Raw genomic sequence first — 23,117 nt, 5'->3', positions numbered from 1 at the left:
ATTTTATGTTTTGTTTGGTTTATAAAATAGAAGAGGAAAAAGATAATGAAAAATGTTATTTGAATTAAAAAAAATGTTAATTATCTTATGAACTCAAATTCGTTCTAATAATATTGTTAGGTTAGTTATTGCACTATTGTCCGTTTGGAGTATTATATAGGAAATAATCAAACTATTCTTAATTTTAACTTTTTAACCATCTATTGAATGTACGGGAAGAAATTTCTTAATTGAGATTTAAAGGAATGGTGATTTGTATTTAGGTTCATTAAAAATGGTTCGATCTCAAGTTTGTTTAAATACTGCATTCAAGTTGTTATTTGTTTTGGAACTCAAAAAGTTTCATTGCAATTTTGTCCTTAAAAGATGTCTTTGAGGGCTAAGGGAGAAATATTTATTTAAATTAATCGACTCTTAAGCAATATGAAACCACTTCTCCATCCCCATAGATGTCGTCAATGTTCCAATCCTAATTTTGTTAAAGTAACATCGTTAGGACCAATCATCACATCTGAGGTATTGTTTGCTTTAGAGTTTGAGACTTTATTATGATTTTATTCTTAAAAGATGTCTTAGAGGAATTTAGAAAGGAATGTATATTTAGCTTGCTCTCAACCTCGATTCTTAAGTGATTTGGGACTATTAAGTATACCATAATAAGTCCCCAATCGAGGTCTAAGGAGAATGATGATTCATTTTTTAAACCACTTTTTCATCCTCACATATAGTGTCAATGTTCCAACCTTAAAGTCCATTGAAATAGTATCGTTAAGGTCAATTACTACATCTAATATATAAAAAATAAATAAATACGTTTCTTTTAAGTTAATAATTTTTTAACTTTGTTGGAATAGTTATTATAAAATACCGTTGAAGAGTAATTATTATTTTTATTAAAATAACTTAAAACACCCATTGAGTGGTGAAATATAATATAACTTTTTTATCAGCAATAAAGATAGAATTACTTTAAAGATGGTTAAACCTTTATATATCTATAAAATAGAACATATTCTTATACACCCCACTCCAACACAGGGCAAGAACCAAATCCAATCTAACATTATTGACCCAGTAGAAACACACTCCAGACATATCAAGGAACATCAGAACAACAAACCTTATCTGGCAAGGTTGGATTGAGGCTTGGAAGGTATTGTGTGGTTGTGCAGATTGTCTTGGTCACTGGTCAGACTAATGATTTTGTTCTGAACTGCAGTAAAGGAAATGTTTTTTGTTGTATGCTTATCAGTTTGGTGCTGAATCTTTATGGTGTTTGAGCTGTGGCAAATGGATATGTGGCGTTTTTTGGTTACTGTTGTGGCCAGTTTAGGAGGTTGTTATGTGTATTTTGTAGGGTATATCTGGCTTATGTATCCTTCTCATAAGGATCGGTTTGTTGTTGTTAGCACTTGGGTATTTGGTACAACTCACCCTGCTACAAAGTTATGGCTTAGTTGTTGGATGGTGTGTCTTGTATTGGTTTGTTGAGTTTGACTTTTGGGTAAGTTCTTCAGCATGATGACATAGACCTTGTTTAGTTGTTGGATGCATGTCCTTGTTTGACGGTGTGACCTCTTTGGTGGGGTGATGTAACTGTATTTGTTGGGTTTCTATATCTTGTCTGGGATTTTATCTTGATCTGTAGTACAATGTTTGTCGAATCCTTAATTGGTAGGGTGCTAAGAAACTTGTTTTTGGGGTTTTGTATAAGGGTTGAGACACCCATGAAGTGTCTCATTTTATTTTATTTATTCTTTGCTGATAAAAAAAAAACCTTAACCACTAGTTAAAATTTGACATTTGAGTCGACATCAATTTTAAAAAACATAAAGTGTTGTATTTTATTTGTTTTACCAAATAAACAAGGTTTAAGAAAAAAAAATATAATACTAACGAAATTAAACAAAAAGACACCCATATACCTATTTATGATGATATTTATTTTATTTTTATATGGTTTTGTGTATCTAAAGCCAAGGAGAAAAACAAAAGTAGCAAGCTCTTATTCTGTCCTTTTTGCATTCGGAAGGAATAACACCTACTACTTCACTCATGTTTCAAATATTAATTATATTCTAAAGTTAATTCATGCAATTTATACATTAAATTTGTATAACAATTTATATTCTCCCCTACTTGTCTCTTACTCCCTCGTACAACCATCAAAATTGACTTCTAATTTGGAATATAATACATGTCATTTGCATTCAATCTCAACCTAATTTTAACCACTTAACATCCTTCATTTTTTTATCAACAAATAAAAAATGAATAAATATGAATCACTTTGGAGTGATCAAACTCTTATACGGGACCTAACACAACAAGATTCATCAAACCATTTTGAAATTACCAAAACCCTACTATACTACGGAAAAAAGAAATAACCCAACCTAAAAAAGAAACCTTACAAAAACAATCAAACACATCAGACCCTTCCTACAACTTAACGTCCTTAATCTTCCATTGTATTTGGTGTATGAGAGAGTGCATTAATTTGTTAAGAAAAAAATAATAATATTAAGATTGGATTCTAATTACATGAATCCTTTTTAATAAGATATTAAGTTTTGTTCGACAAAGACAAAACTAAGACGTAGAAAACAAATTTAGATCCATGATCAACATCAATTATTTTCTATATTATTCTATTCAACAAGTTGATATTAACAGTTATATCAACAGATTATTTAATACATTTCTTTTAACACATGTTTTAATGATTCAATCTTGTTCAAAATTGTTAAAGCAAGGTCCACCTATGTAAAAAGACAAATTTTTCGCATAACACCACCACCTGAAAATTGAAGAGGCTATATAGTAAATATATAGTAAAAGAAACTAACATGAGAATTAAGTCTATTTCTTCGTAGCATTTTTAATACGTACTTACATTTTGCAACTTATCTTTTAATAAAATATTATATTATGTCTTAATAAATATATTTTAAATTTAACTCAACTTTATCAATTATGTTCATGAGGTTTGTATTAACTTATATGTTATGAAATGTTTTTATTTTTAGTTGACGTGAGATCTTCAACCACTACAAGAAAATCATGAAATAGAAACAAATTTTTAGAAACCAAAATAATTAGTTGTAATAGTAACTAAAATAGAGACCATTTTGGAAACTAAAACAAAAATTGGTTTCTAAATTAGTTTCTATTATTTTCTATTATTGTTAAATAGTTTCTAAATTGGTATCTAATTAGCAACCAAGATTTTAGAGACTAAATTTAGAAACTAAATAATTGGTAGTTAAAATCTTGGTTGCTAATTAGATACCAATTTAGAAACTATTTAACAATAATAGAAAATAATAGAAACTAATTTAGAAACCAATTTTTGTTTTAGTTTCTAAAATGGTTTCTAATTTAGTTATTATTGCAACTAATTATTTTGGTTTCTAAAAATTGGTTTCTATTTGATGATTTTCTTGTAGTAAACATATTTGTTTCACGTGTGTAAAACTGTATATTTATGGATGATTCGATAATTACTTGAAGCGGGTGACCTAATAATTCCAACAACATGATAGACTCTAAATGACTATGATACCATATTAAAAAGTAGACTTTAAACCGATTTTATAAGGTTAAATTATACTTAAAGTACACTTCTTTTCTTAATATTATGATAAAATAATTTTATTTGGATATAGAATGAAGGTAGAAAACTAAACGAGTATCATCATTGTTATACTTATATATCATTCTTATAGTGACATGTTACATGAAACACGTTTAAACTATGTTCCCACTTGTGAGTTAATTGAGAAGACTTCAATTAATTCAAAGAATGTCTCTGTCAACTTTTCTTGCCTAGTGGTTATTGTGTGCTTAATTAACTACGCATGAGTAATGCATTCCTAATAGTTTAATGGAAAGTAACAAAAAATGGTTTGATGGTTGGCTCTAATGAAGATTCATCCACTAATAAAGTACCAATGACTCCCCTTTCATGATGAACATAATACCAAAGATTCAAAAACTGCAAAGTTTTTCTGCAAGCACTAAGCTTTCCCATGTCTTCTCTAAGATCCACCATGTCAAACGACCATTCTAAGTCAACCTTCGATGAGCATCGATGGGTGATTAACATCCGCAAAACCCTTGAAGAAGAGCTCGAGGAAGATGGTGAATTTGCTGTATCCATCTTCAGTGTGCCCAAGCTTCTCATGGCAAGTGATCCTGACTCCTATGTCCCCCAACAGGTGTGGTGTATGTTTCTCGTATTTAGATTAGTGTCTTGAATTATTGATTTGGATGTCTGTATTAAAGTTTTTATATTTCACAAATGATACATCGACAACTTGTTTCAATATACAACATGTGAACATGTGATTCATGATATGAAAAAATGATATTTTTCGAGGTTGTAGACTAAAGAAATGAGATTGTAGACTGGTAATATATCGCTTATCTTTATGTTTTTGCAAGGAGGTAGAAAGAAATGTATAAGGGTTGATGTATTGTGAATTACCTCTTATCTATTATTTTTTTTGTTGATAAAAAAAATTTTCACCGATAGGTTGCAATTGGTCCTTACCATTATTGGCGTCCTGAGCTATACGAGATGCAAAGGTACAAGATTGCAGCAGCAAAAAGATTCCAGAAGCGTCTACAAAGCTGCAAGTTGGAGACTCTAGTTGACCAATTGACCAACTTGGAGCAAAGGGTTCGAGCATGCTACCACAAGTTCTTGGATTTCAACGGGGAAACATTGGTGTGGATGATGGCAGTTGATGCACTGTTCTTGCTTGAGTTCCTTCAAGTTTTCGCCATGCAGGAAGGAGCAAAGGTGCAAAGGGTCTCCTCCAGCATGTCGCATTTGGTGGACTATGCAGGGAAGAAATCAGCTCACAATGCAATTTTGAGGGACATTGTGATGCTTGAGAATCAAATCCCATTGTTTGTGTTGAGAAAGATGCTGGAGTTCAAATTCTCATCACTGGAAGCTGCTGATGAAATGCTGATCTTGATGTTCATAGGGCTGTTCAAAGAGATTTCTCCTTTCAAGATGATGGAGGAGTTTCCAAACATAAGGGTGGCAGAGAGTGTGCATTTGCTAGATTTCTTGTATGATGTGATAGTGCCAAAACTAGAACAACAACCAGACACAGTTGAAAACGAGGTTGAACAAGAAGAAGAACAACAAAAGGAAGGGAATGAAGAAGAAAGTGCAGATTCCAGCCATGTTAAGCAATTCTTTAATGAATTATGGAAGATTCTTTCAAAGTTAAACAAAGGGCCAATGAAGTTGATGAAAAAGGTATCTGTTTCTAAACCTCTCAAAGTCTTTGCTCAGTTGCCTTGGAAAATCGTGTCCAATCTTCCAGGGCTTAAGCTTCTGAAGCAACCTGTTGAAAATATGTTCTTCTCTCAAGAAAAAGGAGATGAAAAGGGAGAAAGTGGGAGTTCAAGCTCCAAAAGTCTCATGAACAAGCCACCATCAGTGGAGGAAATCACCATTCCTTCTGTTACAGATCTCTTGAACTGTGGTATTCGTTTTGTAGCTACAACAGGAAGCATATCAAGCATCAGTTTTGATGCCAAAACAAGAACTTTTTACCTTCCCACAATTGGTTTGGATGTTAACACTGAAGTGTTCCTGAGAAACTTGGTTGCATATGAAGCATCGGTTGCATCGGGGCCATTGGTTATAACCCGTTACACTGAGTTGATGAACGGGATCATAGACTCTGAGGAAGATGCAAGGATCCTGAGGGAAAAAGGGATAATTCTTAACCACTTGAAGAGTGATAAAGAGGTTGCTGACCTGTGGAATGGAATGAGCAAGTCCTTGAGAGTGTCAAGGGTGGCACAATTGGACAAGGTGATTGAAGATGTTAACAAGTATCACAATGGTAGAATGAAGGTGAAACTTTGGAAGTTCATGAAGAATTATGTGTTCAGTTCTTGGCAGTTTTTGACATTCCTTGCTGCCATTTGCCTCTTGCTCTTGATGGCTTTGCAAGCTTTCTGCTCTGTCTACACTTGCACTCGTTTCTTCCAATCTGCCCTAAATTCCACTGATTAAATCATCTTTCATCATCATCTTAGTTTCAGATCTTTCAAAATTTCTTCCTCTTTTCATATTGATCCACATTTTATTAAGAGATTATTTCTTCTTCATGTGAATGTGATATATTAGTTGTTCATGAGAATAAAATTGTTTCTTTCACTTTGGTTTCTTCTCTAACTCCTTGTTTAAGAAGAAAAAACTTTGTATCTTTTGCAGAATTTTTTTTTTATCAGCAATAAAATAAATAAATAAATAAATAGGGACCACTTCAGGGGTGGTCCAACCCTTATACAAAAATACTTGACACCAATCTCCTATTAGAACGCCTACCAAATTAACAAAGGGATAATCATACCAACAGTAACCAATTAATGAATCAACCTCATACAAGCCAGAGGATTTAAAACTCAACTAGAATAAGGGAAATAAGCAGAACGAGACTTTGCATAAATCCAAGACCATATCTTTACTTGCACCGAAGCGAACACTTCAGACACATCTGCCACACCTCTATTGAAGATGACCGAGTTCCTATGTTTCCAGATTTCGCTCACAATGCCAACCCAAATTCTATCTTTCACATAATGATCTTATGTATTACCTAAGTTATCATAATTATTTATTATTTTTTGCTGGTTTACTAGTTTGTTGAACATTATTTTTGTCTTTGAGTAAAGTAGTTATTAGGGCATTTTGATTGAAGAATATTCTGTGTGATGCAGTACTAATGCATGAGCAACAATAATTATCCAAATTAATGCTTATCCGTTTAGACCTTAACGTGGAGAAACATATTCTATACTTTCATATGATCTTGAGCGTCTACTCCAAATCAAATTGTTCTAATTTAATAAGTAACTTTGAACGCTTACACTCTTTTATGTTATATCTATAATTAATAACAATAATAAACTTTTATATTTTTTTTTATCTTTTAATTGCTATCACAAACCACATTGCTATTTTATATCAACTTCCCACATCATTACACTAATAAAAAGGAACTGCACTATATACGTTTATATATACATATATACGTATATCTATACATACAATACATATATATATAGTTGGAGATCACACATCAATTAGATATTAGAGCCTTTTATTGTATATAAATGTAAGTGGGTGCAAATTTCTGTTGAAGGTTGACTAATTCAAAAGTCAAAAGTGAGAATAAATTAGTGGTTAGTTTGTTGTGGGTACCACTATAAATAGAGTTTGTGTGTATACGTGCAAATTTGTGCATATAACAGAAAGTGTATTTTTTCTCCCAGTTTTGTATTCTTCTGCTTCAGTTTGTTTAGCATTCTTTTTCATTTCTTTTCTCCAACAAACTGGTATCCAGAGCGTAGTTCAGATTCAAGGGCGTCTTGTGGGTTGATCTACAATGGGACACACCAGCGCAACCTTACAGTTGAACCTTCTTGTTCTTGATGGCAAGAACTGGAATCGATGGAGTATCCAGATGAAAGCCATTTTCGGCTTTCAAGAAATCACGGAGATTGTTGAAAATGGCTACCCAGAACTTGCTACAGATGCAACAGAAGCACAGAGGGTGGCACACAAGGAAAACAAAAAGAAAGACTGCAAAGCCATGTGTCTTCTTCATCAGAGTGTCGACGATGCACACTTTGAGAAGATTGCAGAAGCAAAGACGTCACAGAAGGCATGGCAGATTCTGGAGAAATGTCATCAAGGAGCAGATCAATTGAAGAAGGTGCGTCTCCAAACTATGAGACACCAGTATGAGTTGATGCAAATGGAGTCAAATGAAAAAATTGCTCAATTCTTTAATCGAATCCTCACTCTCACCAATGCTATGAAGGCATGTGGTGAAACGATGACTGATCAAGCGATTGTTGAGAAGGTATTACGGTCCCTAACCCCTAACTTTGACCACATTGTTGTGGCCATTGAAGAATCCAGGAAACTTGAAGAACTGAAGGTTGAAGATCTTCAAGGCTCCCTCGAGGCACATGAGCAGAGGCTCATTGAAAGGTCCACTGAGAAACCTGTAGAACAGGTTCTGCAAGCCCAAACTTTGAGGAAAGGAGGCTACGATGGCAGGGGTGGATTTAGAAACCGAGGAAAGGGGAAAGATTACAGAGGAAAGGGCAGAAGTTCTCATCAAGAACAAGAAAAGTCTGATCAAGATCAAACAGAAATCTCCTCAAGGAGGGGAGGATCCAATTGGAAAGGAGGTAAGAAGAAAATAGATAGAAAGAGAATCAAATGTTTCAATTGCAATAAAATTGGACATTTTTCTTCTGAATGTCAAGCTCCCCCAAGTCAGTATGATCATCGCAGGAAACAGCATGATGAAGCTCATATGGCAAAAGAAGATATGAAAGATAACAGGGATGAAAGTCCTGTTCTGCTAATGGCGACAACGGTGCAGGAAGATTTGTGCTCGTTCGTTTCGGACCCGTCCGTTTTGTCTACATCTGTAATGTTGCAGACGACAAATACTCAAGAAATTTGCAGTGAGGAAGTTTGGTATGCAGACTCTGGCTGTTCTAATCACATGACAGGCCATAGAGATTGGCTCATAAACTTTAATTCAAGTAAGAAAAGAAAAATAAAGTTTGCTGATGATAGAATAATTCAAGCCGAAGGCATTGGAGATGTGATAATCAAGAGGAAGGATGGTGGGAATGCGTTGCTGTATGATGTGCTCTTTGTGCCTACCATGAATAGCAATCTAATCAGCTTGGGACAACTATTGGAGAAAGGTTTCTCAATAGCCATGAAGCACGGATTCTTGGAAGTCCTTGATGCTGAAGAAAAGAAAATCATGAAGGCACCGCTTGCATCAAACAGAACTTTCCAGGTACACCTTAATGCTGTTGAAACTCAATGCCTTAACTCCGAAATTCTATCTGATGATACTTGGTTGTGGCACATGAGGCTTGGTCATCTTAACTTCAAAGATCTTAGCCTCATGAAGTCCAAAGAAATGGTTCTTGGGCTTCCGTCTGTACACGTGCCTAAGAAAGTTTGTGATAGTTGCTTAATCAGTAAACAACCCAGATCATCATTCAGCAATTATACTGCATCGAGAGCCAATAGTTTACTGCATGTGGTATATTCGGATGTGTGTGGTCCACTTGAGGTTCCGTCCTTAGGAGGGAACAAGTATTTTGTGACATTTGTAGATGATTTCAGCAAGAAATTGTGGCTTTATCTTATTAAGGCTAAAAATGAGGTGTTTCCCATTTTCAAATCCTTCAAGTGCTTAGTTGAGAAGCAGTCTGAAAAATCCATCAAAATATTGAGAACAGATGGTGGTGGTGAATTTACTTCCAGAGAATTTGATAGTTTTTGCATGGAAAATGGGATTGTGCATGAGATAACAGCACCTTATACTCCTCAACATAATGGGGTGGCTGAGAGAAGAAACAGAACCATCCTAAACATGGTTAGGAGTATGCTGAAGAGTAAAAATCTGTCACACGAATTTTGGGGAGAAGCTGCAGCAACTGCAGTTTATGTGTTGAATCATTGTCCTACAAAGAGGCTGGAATTTAAGGTTCCAGAAGAGGTATGGACAGGGAAGAAGCCTTCAATCAGACACTTCAGAGTTTTTGGTTCCCTATGCTATAGGCATATTCCAGATCAAAAGAGAAGGAAGTTGGATGATAAAAGTGAACAAATGATCTTCGTTGGTTACAACTCCACTGGATCCTACAAGCTCTTCAATCCTAAGACACGACAAGTAGTATTCAGCAGAGACGTGCATTTCATTGAGTCAAGCCTGTATCCGTCCGATCATAACCCAATGTTGCATGCGTCTGATCGTGAGAGATCGCATGCATCCGGAAGTGGAAGCACGTACCCGTCTGTTCATGACATTATGTCTCCGTCCGATGCACCAGAGTCAGAGTCAAGGAGTTTGTTACCGTCCGATAGAGACGAACCCAACACTGAGTCTCAAGGTGCAAATTCACCTGAGAGATGTATTCAAACAAGACCCACCAGATCCAGAACTCTACCAGCAAGACTCAAAGATTGCGAAATTACATTCGATGATGCTGTCACTAACGAAGGAGAATTACTCCAGCACATTGCACTTCTTGCAAATGCAGAACCTGTCAGTATTGATGAAGCTTTAAAAAGCAAAATATGGAAGGAGGCTATGCATGAAGAATTGAAGTCGATAAAGAAGAATGAAACTTGGGAGTTGGTGAAACTTCCAGCTAATAAGATGCCTATCGATGTAAAATGGGTATTCAAAACTAAGTTGAATCCAGATGGAACTATTGCCAAATACAAGGCAAGACTAGTGGCAAGAGGATTTATGCAAACAGAAGGGATTGATTTCTCTGAAGTGTTTGCACCAGTCGCAAGATTGGAAACTGTTAGACTGGTTGTTGCTATTGCTACTTTGAAAAACTGGAATATGTGGCAGTTGGATGTTAAATCAGCATTCCTAAATGGACCTCTTGAAGAAGAAGTCTATGTTACTCAACCTCCAGGTTTTGTTATAGAAGGAAGTGAAGACAAGGTCTACAGACTGAGAAAAGCTTTGTATGGCTTAAGGCAAGCACCAAGAGCTTGGAATAAAAGGATTAATACTTTCCTTTCAAGTTCAGGCTTCAAGAAATGTAATGTAGAGCATGGTGTGTACATTAAAGCAATGGGTGGTGGAGGTATTCTATTCATTTGCCTTTATGTAGACGACCTGCTCATAACTGGCAGTAATACAGGAGATATTGAAGCTGTGAAGCAGTGCTTGAAGTCTGAATTTGAGATGACTGATTTAGGAAGGTTGTCATACTTCCTTGGCATTGAGTTCAAACAAGTTGATGGTGGACTGTTTATGCACCAAAAGAAATACATTCATGATGTATTAAAGAAATTCAATATGCTGGAATGCAATACTGCAGAGACGCCTGCAGAAGCAAATCTGAAACTTGATAATGGTGAACAGGAATCAGCAGTGGATGGTACTTTGTTTAGACAGATGATTGGCTGTTTGAGGTTTATTTGTCATACAAGGCCAGAGATTTCATACAGCGTTGGCTTGGTAAGTCGATTTATGAGTAATCCGAAGAAGTCGCATTTCATGGCAGCTAAACGTATTCTGAGATATTTGTGCGGCACACTTGATTTTGGAGTGCTTTACTCAAATCATTCAGAGAAAGTTGGGTTACAACTTGTAGCCTATTCTGACTCTGATTGGTGTGGGGATTTATTGGAGAGAAAGAGCACTATGGGTTATGTGTTTTTACTCTCTGGCTCTCCAATCTCATGGTGTTCCAAGAAGCAGGCTGTTATAGCCTTATCAACCTGTGAAGCAGAGTATATTGCTGCATGTCATGTTGCGTGCCAAGCTTTGTGGTTAGAATCGTTACTGGAAGAACTTAAGGTTGGCTTTAATGGCTATGTTGACTTGTTGATAGATAAAAAATCTGCTATCAATTTAGCTAAGAATCCGGTTGCACATGGAAGGAGCAAGCACATAGAAACGAAGTATCACTTTCTGAGAGATCAAGTTGGAAAAGGGAAGATCAGACTGAAGCATTGCAAAACAGATTTACAAATTACGGATATAATGACTAAGTCATTAAGAGCTGATAGATTCAGAGAACTTAGAAGACTACTGAATGTTGTTTGTCTTTAAATGTTTTTGTAGATTTTGAATTAGGGGAGAGTGTTGAAGGTTGACTAATTCAAAAGTCAAAAGTGAGAATAAATTAGTGGTTAGTTTGTTGTGGGTACCACTATAAATAGAGTTTGTGTGTATACGTGCAAATTTGTGCATATAACAGAAAGTGTATTTTTTCTCCCAGTTTTGTATTCTTCTGCTTCAGTTTGTTTAGCATTCTTTTTCATTTCTTTTCTCCAACAATTTCAACCTTATAAACTGATTTTATGGGATTGAGTTAGGCTTAAAGTCCGCTGTGTTAATCATCTAAAGCCATTTTTTTACATCAGCAATAAGGAAAGAACAATTTAAACAAGTTTCTGACTTCTGTTCTTTTTGTGTTGTTGCATAAAAGAAAAATGTTTGGTGAATTTATTTGAAGGGAGAAAGACAGTACAGAAAAATGATTATGTTTAATGAGTATTTAGATTATAAATTCATTTTTTTAATATTTAGAGTTTTTGGCAAGTGGATAATGTATCTTATTTTTCTAAAAAATTACGGAGTTATATGATATGATATCAACTTTTATTTATTGTCTGAGATTTTTATATATGGTTGAAATATCTTTAATACTCCTATTTTATTTCATTGTTTATTATTGAAAAAAAAAACTTTAAGTAACTATCCAACCCTTTAGTATGATCTTACGTATCACTTCAAAATTAATATAAGAACTAAACCCCACTAGAATGTAAAAACTGAAATATTCCAAGTTTAAAGGAATTTAACAAAGCATGTGTACACTTCAAAAACATATATTTTATCCCTAAGATAAGATCAAAGAATGAAGCGTTGAGTTTAACTAATAATAAATGAAATCACCCAAAAAAATTTAGAAATATCCTTTTTTGCTCAGCCAATTATACTATTAATTTCCCTTACCCAAAGTGGCTATTCTTCCATATTTTACCATTATTTAAAGCCAAATCTTAGCTTTATGCAACTTTAGGTATAGTTGAAATGTTTTAATACATTTTTTAATGAAAGTGGGATTGTTGATAATGAGTTATGTCATGAAATGGACACTTTGATTACGAGAATTATGGGCACAAGGCAACTTCATAATTGTGCATTACTTAGAAGCAAGTGGAAGAGGTTACACATTTTACCTTTTCTTATGCTCAAAGATATCTTTCAATTAATAAAATTATTTTAATCAAAGTAAGGGGTCAACAAACAAACTTCACTTTTTTTCCTTTATTCTAAGTGCATTCCTCATGAAGAGAATATTGTACTTACTTTGCTCGTTTTTCTCATTCATTGGGCACATATATTATATTGTAAAAAAAAGGTAAAAGTTGAGAGAACCACGTTTTCAAGTTAAATCGTAACTTCAAAATTCAAGTATCAATGGTAGTGCCAACTTGCGATGAAGGGCAACGACTTTCGAAAATAAGCACGGGAAAAACATTTGTGTGAGGTGAAACAAAATATTGATAAATAAAATAGTTGACATGAATTATTATGTATAATTAAGAAGTTTTAACTCAATTTTATAAAATTAGTTAGTTTTAATCTTTAGTCGATATAAAATTTTTAATATTTGATCGGAAACTGGACAGTTTCAAGATGTCTTGGTATTTGGTATTGATCGATATATTTAAAATGCATTAAGATTAAATGATGATTGACAAGATTAAGTTGTATGAATAACTAGGTAATATATCTTTAATCATAATCCATATGTAATTTCGGCTCAACAGTAACAAAATTCATTACAGTCGTATAAATAGTTACAACAAAAAAAAAATGTACATTATTATTACATATTTATTGTACCGAATATTGAACACGAACTTGAACGTCGAAACATCTTTTGCAGGTGTTTTATTAGCTGGAGTCACAGATAGTAAATAAGGAACGAAGGAAGGAAACAAAGTCTCACCGGAGTAAAGGAGTTAGTAGAGGAGTGAAGAAAGATAGCATCTATCCATCAAAACTGAGGAGTCGATGTAAAGTTCTCTAGTGCCATTTTGTACGAGAAAAAAAAAACTAAATTTCCTCTTCTTGGGTCCAAACACCTCCTTAATAAATACCTAAAACCTCCAAACAAATCATAAAATACAACTGTAGATGTGGCACTAATATCTCAAAATTTTGTAAAATAAATATAATTAATTCTTCTTAAAATAAGTATTAAGGAATACTTTTTTTAAAAAAAAATTATAAATATTACAAGTAAAACCCAAACATTTTACCATGACTTAAAAATACTCATTTAAAATTTATAAGAATAAAAAAATATTGTTATAAAATTAAAATCAAAACTCACTCATTTTACAAGAAATAAAAATGTAGTTAAGTCCAAAATTTATCTTTCGGAAAATTTTGATATAAATGTTTTCATTCAAGTGTGGTAATTTTAACAATTTTTATCCAATTTTTTTAAAAAAATTAGCGTAGATGTTTGAGTGAAATTTTAGCTGGCATAAAAGAAGAGAAATTAAGAAATTTTTAAAATAGTATTTACACAATATTACAACTTACAAGATGATGAATAAGACATAAAATAGATTAAAAAAATTATAGAGTAGAAGTAGTTTAGTTCTCTATGTATTAATGTACTCTTTTTTGGCATATTATAAATAATACATATTGACTTTGTTAACATCATTCTTTTCGTTAATGGTGATGTTAAGCATAATTGGTTACTTGCGAATGTGGTGAGGTTAGGTGCTTCTAATTAATCATTAATTTACTTTGTTCTATGATTAATTTACTTTGTTCTATGATTAATTTACTTTGATTTAGATTAACATTGATGCACGCGACTCTAATCTTCACGTGTCACGTTAGTTTTAAATGAAGCAATTATTTTTAATGTATTCCTTATGTGCCACGTATCACTACCCTAATGTATTACTTTTAATTTTTTTTATGTAAAACTATTCTAGTAAAATAATTTTCTTTTATAACAAACACTTAAATATAAATTAATTAAAAATCTCTCAAGTATTAATTAAGTGGTGTTAACAAAACACTTAACAAACACTTTTATATATATAATATATATAAAAGTTTGAGTAAATTAATTAATATATAAGTGAGGAAGAAAAATATATATTATGCATAGACTGAAAGAGAGAAAAAAATAGTCCCAAAATCTTCGATAATTTTTTAAAATTTTGCTAATAAACAAGAAATTTAGGTAAAAAAAACTGAAATAGTAAGAAAAACAATAAAATTAAAACGATAAATACAGAAACGAAAGTTCAAACAAATACTTTATTTAAAGCATATACGTCACACTAATTAATATTAACCCATCAATACAATTAAAATTAAAAAAAAATATTCAAAAGAACTCTTTATCACTACACTATTAGAACATTTCATATTTGTAAAATTTTAATTACGAATATTTCATATTTCGTAAAAAATTTATTACGAATATTTGATAATTTTTTTTGAAATCCTATAAATATTTATATATATGTATGAAGAAACTCTAGTTACTTTTTATAGAAAATTTATAGAAAACATTTTAGGAGATATGAAAAATTCTAGAAGTTTTTTTATCAATAAGAAATAAATTAAATTTAGGAAAGTGTCAACTCTTAATAAAGAAAATTCTAGAAGTGATAAAATGATATTTATGGTTTATCCAAATAAAATTGTTATATATATATATATATATATATATTTAGAAGAAAAAAATATTTTAAGTAAAGTTTTGAGTTAAATTATTCACTTTTTTTTTGTTTAGATTTAAAATATTTTATTAAAAATAAATAGTGTAATATATTAAAAATGATAAATAAATTTTTTGATTAAAACACACTGATAAATTCTCTGTTAGAGAGAATTTAGGGATTTAAAGATTGAAAATCGAGATCCCGAATAATTAATTTTACCTTTCTCAACAGAGTTTTCTATTTAAGTCAAATGATTGTGCCTCCCATATTAGTAATACGATTAGATTTCTAACCTGATATAGTAACCAAACACCGCATGTGATGGATTCAATATTGTCATTTACTAAATTCAAACGTTAACAAATTATGCATGATATCTAACTATAGTTTTTGTTGTTTGGCTTAAGGTTTTCTTCTTCTTTTCTTTCTCCATTTTTCCAAACACAATTTCCTTTTCCCTGTTCCCTATTGGGAAACAAACATCTTTAACTTCATGCATGAATCATTTGAATAGATAGCCTCCTAAATTGTCATAAACCCAACCAACTTAATTAAGCTCATATTTGTATATGAGCATCCCAATCACAATTGCACCATCAATGTTGTGATTGGGAAGCTACTATTATTTCACCATAATTTTGAAATTAAGACAATGATTCGTCTCATTCCAATTCTTGTTGTTTCATGGATCTTGTTTTCTCCATGCCATGCGGAAGATTCCGGGTCCCCAAAAGGTTCACTTTCTTTAACATTTCACTCACTAATATTAGCTTCTAAAAAGGGTTTTGATATTGTATTTTCCCATGGTTTTGATATTACGTTTTGGTCTTGGATCACTTCTAAATTCCCCTTTGCTTGTTTTTCATTTTTCGATTGGTATCTTGATTCTTTGATTTGTCTTTCTTCGCTATAGCTTGTTGTTGGCAATTGTTTTGAGCAGGGTTCGTTTTTTAGTAGTTGTCAGGAAGTTGTTGTGTTGTTGGGGTGTCTATGTTTCTTTGTATATGGGTTAGATCATCTTGAAATGATCCATATGTATATATTGTTTATTGCTGATAAAAAGATGGTTATTCACATACTTAGGATATTAACTTTCTCCTTCCTCTTGTATTACTTTCTAGCTGCTTTTAAACGATGGCCATGGTTGATATGGGAAATGTTTTGTTTATCACAGGAATCAAGAATGAATCTGCACCTGCGAATAACTCAAGAATACCATTAGCAGCGACGAGAACACACAGAATTGACCCAAGTAGGGATTTCAATTACTACGACGAGGGATGGGATCTTACCAATGGACATTATTTTATGGTGTGAACCTCTTGTTTTTCTTCCCACATGCATCCTCATTTTTACCCTAATGTTTTTGACAACCCATGATGAATTTTTTGCATTGTAATATTAAGCATCTTCCTACCCAAATACACTACTCTCCCCTAATATAACACTAAATAGTTAATTTGTTCAAGAGTTTGAATACAACAAAAGGTTCTTGAGCTCTTTAGCAATACATAACCTATATAATAGTTAATGAATATTTATGAGTTGTAGGATATATATAGGCTTTTTTTATTGACAAAAAAAAATGTCACTCATTTCAGAGGTGGACCAACCTTATATAGAACAAAGGAATAAAGACTTTTCACTCCAAGCAAAACAAAAACCCACAATTTTGACACCAATTACCTACACAAACAACACCAGCTAAAAACCTATCATTGAATGCCACCACAAAAGCTATCACCCTTCAAAGACACCAAGGACCAGTCCGACCAACCTATAAATCAACAATAACTTTTAATCGAATGCATACATACCAGAGGTTCTAGGCACCAAGCAGAGAAGGAAAAGCCCACTGAAGAAACTTTAGCTGAAATCCAAGACCAAACCTTTAATTGTGCCAAGAAAAGATTCAAAGTGATCAATCACTCCACCTTTAAAACTACAATTAATCCTATGTCTTCAAATCTCACAAACCACCACAATCCAAATATTTCTCATAACGAGATTAAGAGACGTAGACACATCAAGCAAATTGAACATGAAATATGAAACAGAAGTAAGAAGGTTTACCGAACTCACTCCTAATCACACATAGTAGTAAAATGGAATGTAATATCTATCAAAGTTTATAATCATCTTCATCAATTTACGTACTCTGACAGATATTACCTTAGACAACTCAATGTCAAATGAACACTAGTAACATAAATTTTGCATGTTATAATATTTTGTTTTCCCTTATGCTTATAATATTTTGGTTGAAGTGTAGTCTCTTGCTTTTTCTGGTATTCCTCCGGTTGCCATTGCTGCCTTCTGGTGTTTCATTGTGGCAATTTCCTTCACCCTTATAGCTTGCTTGCATTGTTGTGGCTGCTGCAAGAAAAAACGTAGGACTGATTACTCTCGAAAGACTTATGTAGTATCACTCATCTTCATCGTGCTCTTCTTAATCATGACAATGTAGGTCTCTTTAATCCCTTCACATATTTTTTGAAAAACATGTTGGAGTCCATGTGAGTGTTCACTTCCACATTGCAGAATTGGAGGGGTTTTCCTTTACATTGGACTGGAGAGATTCCAGAATACTGCAAATGATGTATCAGATACTTTGGTCATAAGAGCAAATACAGTTGTTGATATTGTTCAAAGCGTGATAACCAATCTTGCAGCGGCCAAGAACTTACAAGTATCTAGTTTTACTCTTCCAGATGATATCAAGCAAGGCATTGAAATGGCTGAAGATTTCTCCAATCAAACTGATATTATTAAGAGCCAAGCAGAGGAAACTGCAAGAATCTCAATGGAACTCCTGAATGCAATGTGAGACACTTGTTTGTTTATGATTAAAAACCCTTTACTTTGCAGGCTTTTATAGTTTGAGTATGACGATTATGTGGTGTTATTATGTTTCTCTGTTTATTAGTTTAAGTTTGGTTGAGTAAAGTAGTTGATTGTTCGGTTTGATTTGTAATAGGGTTAGACCACCTCTAAATTGATTCATATTTATTTATTCTTTTTTGTTGATAAAAAAAATACTATGTGAATGAGTCCTAGTTTACTTGTAGGAAAAAAGCTAGCAATACATTCTCTACTATTCATTATAACTTATCAAAATTTAAGAAATGTTTAAGAAGTCTAAACCTATTGGGTGAGGATCTCTTGGTATTTGTATACGGGTTGAGATATCTCTGAAGTATTTTTTTTTATTCATTTTATTCTTTGCTGATAAAAAAAAATACCAAAATGTATATTTTTTTGTGGGTTTCATCTTTTAGGTAACAAGTTTTTTCTAATTTTATATTTTTAATAAATAATTAAGTATGTTGCTAGCATTTTTTTTTTCTTGTGAAGCATGGGTTAAGGAATTGGATTCATCTTACTGAACCAATGTCTGTAAATTCCAGAAGGGAGAGTCTGATCATTGTTGGCTCTATGATGCTTATTTTGGCAGCGATTGGCTTCAGTAAGTATGTAAAGTCCTGCAAGATCATTTCCTTTGAAGAAAAACTGCATTTCACTTATTATATTTTGTTTTCATTATCATTGCAGTGATCTCTTTTTTTGGCTGGAAAGTAATCATTTATATGTAGGTGACTTAGTTCCATTTCTTTCTTTCTTTTTCTTGAATTAATTCTTTATTTTTTGTGATTTTTTTAATTCTTTCCAAATATATATTGCAGCTTGCTTTTCTTTGGGTGGATCCTGGTCACACTCACCTTTTTGTTGAGCAGCATATCTCTAGTTGTTCATAAGTAAGTTCCATCACATTATCACAACCATGTTTTATCTTCATTAATAGGCTTCTTATTTTTAGAATTTGGTCAAAGTATTGGCCACAGAAACTCTATTTTTCTAATTTGTGCAACTATTTTTTTTTATCAGCAATAAGGATTGAATAACAGGAACCACTTAAGGGTGATTCAACCCTTATACATACCTATATAATATGAATCAAATCTCAGGTCTCACAAACCAACAAAAAGATAAACAAAAAATTCTACCACTAAAAAATCCTATTTGAATCTTCAATTTGTATATTTAATCTCTTTCTTTATTTTTTATTTGAGCTTCCAGTGGGGTAGCTGACACATGTGTTGCAATTGATGAATGGGTGGAACACCCAAGAAGTGAATCAGCTATAAGTAAACTTCTTCCTTGCATGGATGAGGCCACAACACAAAAAACCTTGGACATAAGCAAGAACACCTCATTCCTTGTGGTGAATTTGGTTAATACATTTGTAAATAATGTAGCGAACAAAGATATGCCTCCTACGCAGGCTGATAGGGATTTATATTACAATCAATCTGGTCCACCCTTGCCCCTCATCTGCAATCCATTCTTCCCTAACATGTCTGAAAGGCCATGTGATGCATTGGAAATAAGCTTAAGGGGTGCACCTACAGTAAGTTCATCACTTCATTTTTACCATTCACAAAATTATGTTTAATCATACTTTAGAGTTAAATATGTTTTTCGTCCATGCACTTCTATGCGAAATTGTTTTTCGTCCTTAGTCCACACTTTAAACGTCTTGAATACTTGTTTTTTTTTCTCAGCAATGAATAAATAAAATAAAACGGAATACTTCAAGGATGTTTCAACCTTTATACAAGATGCTCAAGACCCACCTATATTAGCAAACCAAGAACAAAGAACAACTACTACAATGTAGCACCTTTCAAGCTCCAAACCTAACAATGCCCGTAATCTTATGCAAAGGAGTAGAAACTACAAGCCCCAGAAAACATAAACGACCAATCCAAAAGAATCACAAACACACCTAACACAAAACGTATAAATTCTTACACCCAAATGAGGCCAAAGAAAAAACTAAAACAATAGAATGTAAATAACAAAACTTCTTTCTTTCATTACCTCAAGATCCATCTCAATATTTGTAGTAAGGAAACTATTAGAACGAGTTCTTACCAGTTTTTTATGTGGCAAACAATAAAATATTTCATACTAGCTCATTGCTAACATTATAATATTATAATAAAGTCCACGCTAAAAAAAATACTAGTAAAAGCCCATTTCAATAGTTTTCTTATTACAACCTAAGAGGTCTAGAGTTTGGACGGTCTAGAATTTGGATTAGGGACAGAAACCAATTTCGTGTGTGAAAAACATATTTAATCATTTCCTTTATTATTTTTCACAAACTATATTATATGGTAATTTTGTTTATATATGTACCTTGGTGGTGATACATGAGGACTAATCTCAACAACCTCCTCCTTTCCAATCATATGCTAAACACTGTTCTTTTGCCTATATAAGCTGTAATTGAAACATAGTATATTAATTTGTGGTGGTTTTTATTTAATGGGCAGGCATATGAAAGTTTTTTATGTAATACATCACCATCTGGTCTATGCATTACAATGGGGAGATTGACTCCTTCTCTGTACTCAAAGGTCATGGTGGCTACCAACTTGAGTGATGCACTGCATCGACATGGTCCACTCTTAGCTCGATTAGTAGATTGTTCTTTTGTTATAGAAACCTTTGATGATATCAATAAGGAAGATTGCCCTTCATTCAAGAGAAACAGCCACCAGATCTTCATTGGCTTGTTGTTGGTTTCAACTGCAGTAATGTTTTCTGTGATTTTGTGGGTAGTTTTTGTTAAAGAAAGACGACTTCAAATGTCTGCCAAGAAGTTAAGGAAAACACTCGATGTAGATAGTCAAGATCAAGAAAAAGACTAAAACAACTAGTTACTATATTGACTGAATTAGATATCATTTTATAAACTAACAAAATTATGGTATCTAAAGTAGTTTCTATTACTAATAAAAATTTACAAAGTAGTTTTTAAATTGGTATCTAACCATTAGCTACTAAGGTTTATCTACTAAATACTTATAAATATTCCTGAAGTGGTTCATACGTATATATTGTTTTTTACTGATAAAAGAAATAATTACTTATATTCTAAATTAGTCTCTATTAGTCCTTTAGAGGCTAATTTAGAATCTAAAATATTAGTAGTTAAAACCTTGTTAGTTAATTTATATACCAATTTAGAAACTATTTTATAATTTTTTTATTAATAATAAAAACCACTTTAGATACCAATAATTTTTAATTTATAAAACAGTATCTAATTTAGTTAATATAGTAACTAATTATTTTTAGTCTCTAAATTTGATTGTTATTTAATGATTTTATTGTAATCTGGAAAATAAACTATAATCTCTCCGATATGGAGCAACTTACACTTTAATAAAAGGTATTAATTAACTTGATAATAATAAGATGTGGTGAATCATTTAAATTAGAATGGAACTCCACTGAAGATATTTTATACTTTAGAGAGTGAATCACATCTTTAACCGTTGTACTTAATGCATTTTTATTAAAAAAAATAAAAATAAATATGAATTAATTTTATTATAAATCAAATAAAAAACAACCAATAACTTTACTCAATCAAACTTAAACTATCAAACAGATATACAGACTAAAACATTGAGTCTTATGTTGCCGATGTTAAAAAAAATCAATTTCTAAAAATAACTTTTATTAACTAATGAAGAATACAAATAATTATAAAAATATTTCTAGATTACTTAAAACATTATTGGGTTTTTAGTAGAAAGAATGTTAAAGTAGGAGAGATATTAAATATATGAAAGAAAAGGTAGTGAAGGGATATATATAAAGTTATTAAGATGTGTGTACCTATCCATTATATTGCATATTTTTAGATTGAGATTGAAAGTGAGAATTAATTTACTTTAAGGTCAAACTGATTATTAGACAACAATGATTTTATTTATTAATTATTATTGGATATTTATTGAAAGAAAGAGAATAATGCATTTATTGGTGTTCTTTACAAAATCTTTGTAAAAAATTTGAGTTACCACACTTTACAAATTTTGTTATCAAAAGGAAGTTGCATTAATTAAAATTTGAGCATATTTAGAGAAACTTGAGATAATTTTGAGCTATGTATTAATAACCAAACTATTGTAGTTTAACTAGAATGCTTTTATTTTCTTTTTCTTTTACTATTTTTGTACAGTTTTTAACTTTCTTTACATAGTATATGTTTGTTATATTTTTTAAACATCACTTACATATTTATATCTATTAAAAATAATATGTAAGTTATTAATGTAATTTTTTTTTACATTACTTTGACAAGTACTTAGACCTCCAATATAAGGGTGATAGCTAAAGTCATAGTCACGATATAAACTTAATATGTCAATTTAATAGTAAGAAAATCTTATAATAATAATAATGTGACATGAGATATTCTACTCTAAGTTTTAGATAAGTATAAATAAAAAAATATTAAAATGTGAGTGCTCTAATTTTTTTTTAGGTGTTTTTTATTGATTTTGAGATTTTAGTAAGATTATTAGTTCTTTATTTTGAGTGGAGCAATTGATTTGATCACTCATTTATATTTATTTTTTTTACTTATAGAAAAAAAAATTTGAAAAAATTTGTAATAAGATTTTAAAACATAATAATTATTTTTTGAGTCTCGTTAAGATTATTTTGAGTTTATACATGATAATATTTACTTTGAGAGAATCTTAAATATTTTTGAAATTGGTTTTTTTAAACATTATAATTGATTGAATACATTGTGTTTGTTCAAGTAGACATTCACATATAACTGATTAGTTTATGTCATAATTAATTATCATAAATGAGATAATTGATTATCTATAACTATAAATATTTGTTGATAATCATATTTTTCCTTTTTATTATGTTTTTGTGTGATAAGTTTTTATCTAATTGTAATGTTATCTTTAAATATTTTTAT

At 31.8% G+C, this 23,117-nt stretch overlaps 2 protein-coding genes across 2 annotated transcripts; both read left to right on the top strand.

Moving 5' to 3' along the window:
* The first annotated feature begins 3,878 nt into the window (after nucleotides 1-3,878).
* Nucleotides 3,879-6,190, top strand: LOC137818442 (putative UPF0481 protein At3g02645). The gene is made up of 2 exons (XM_068621885.1): nucleotides 3,879-4,220; nucleotides 4,538-6,190. Exons 1-2 carry the CDS (start codon nucleotides 4,032-4,034, stop codon nucleotides 6,044-6,046), a joined length of 1,698 nt encoding a protein of 565 aa, XP_068477986.1. The 5' UTR covers nucleotides 3,879-4,031; the 3' UTR covers nucleotides 6,047-6,190.
* Nucleotides 6,191-15,723: 9,533 nt separating this feature from the next.
* On the top strand, nucleotides 15,724-21,586 carry LOC137819273 (uncharacterized). Its single transcript, XM_068623071.1, has 9 exons — nucleotides 15,724-16,053; nucleotides 16,494-16,630; nucleotides 17,592-17,782; nucleotides 17,861-18,142; nucleotides 18,727-18,785; nucleotides 18,872-18,908; nucleotides 19,003-19,074; nucleotides 19,397-19,727; nucleotides 20,659-21,586. The coding sequence occupies exons 1-9, from the start codon at nucleotides 15,972-15,974 to the stop codon at nucleotides 21,034-21,036; spliced, it is 1,569 nt and encodes a 522-aa protein (XP_068479172.1). The 5' UTR covers nucleotides 15,724-15,971; the 3' UTR covers nucleotides 21,037-21,586.
* The last annotated feature ends 1,531 nt before the right edge of the window (nucleotides 21,587-23,117 follow it).

Source organism: Phaseolus vulgaris, chromosome 10 (assembly GCF_000499845.2).
Source record: "Phaseolus vulgaris cultivar G19833 chromosome 10, P. vulgaris v2.0, whole genome shotgun sequence".
Classification (NCBI taxonomy): Eukaryota; Viridiplantae; Streptophyta; class Magnoliopsida; order Fabales; family Fabaceae; genus Phaseolus; species Phaseolus vulgaris.
Note: the sequence above shows the minus strand (reverse complement) of the source record. Positions and strands in the feature narration are given on the sequence as shown.

Coding starts and splice junctions, on each gene's coding strand:
- LOC137818442 (XM_068621885.1), top strand. CDS start 4,032: ATGTCTTCTCTAAGATCCACCATGTCAAACGACCATTCTAAGTCAACC. Junction 4,221..4,537: donor ACTCCTATGTCCCCCAACAG/GTGTGGTGTATG, acceptor TTTCACCGATAG/GTTGCAATTGGTCCTTACCA.
- LOC137819273 (XM_068623071.1), top strand. CDS start 15,972: ATGATTCGTCTCATTCCAATTCTTGTTGTTTCATGGATCTTGTTTTCT. Junction 19,075..19,396: donor ATATCTCTAGTTGTTCATAA/GTAAGTTCCATC, acceptor TTGAGCTTCCAG/TGGGGTAGCTGACACATGTG. Junction 19,728..20,658: donor GCTTAAGGGGTGCACCTACA/GTAAGTTCATCA, acceptor TTTAATGGGCAG/GCATATGAAAGTTTTTTATG.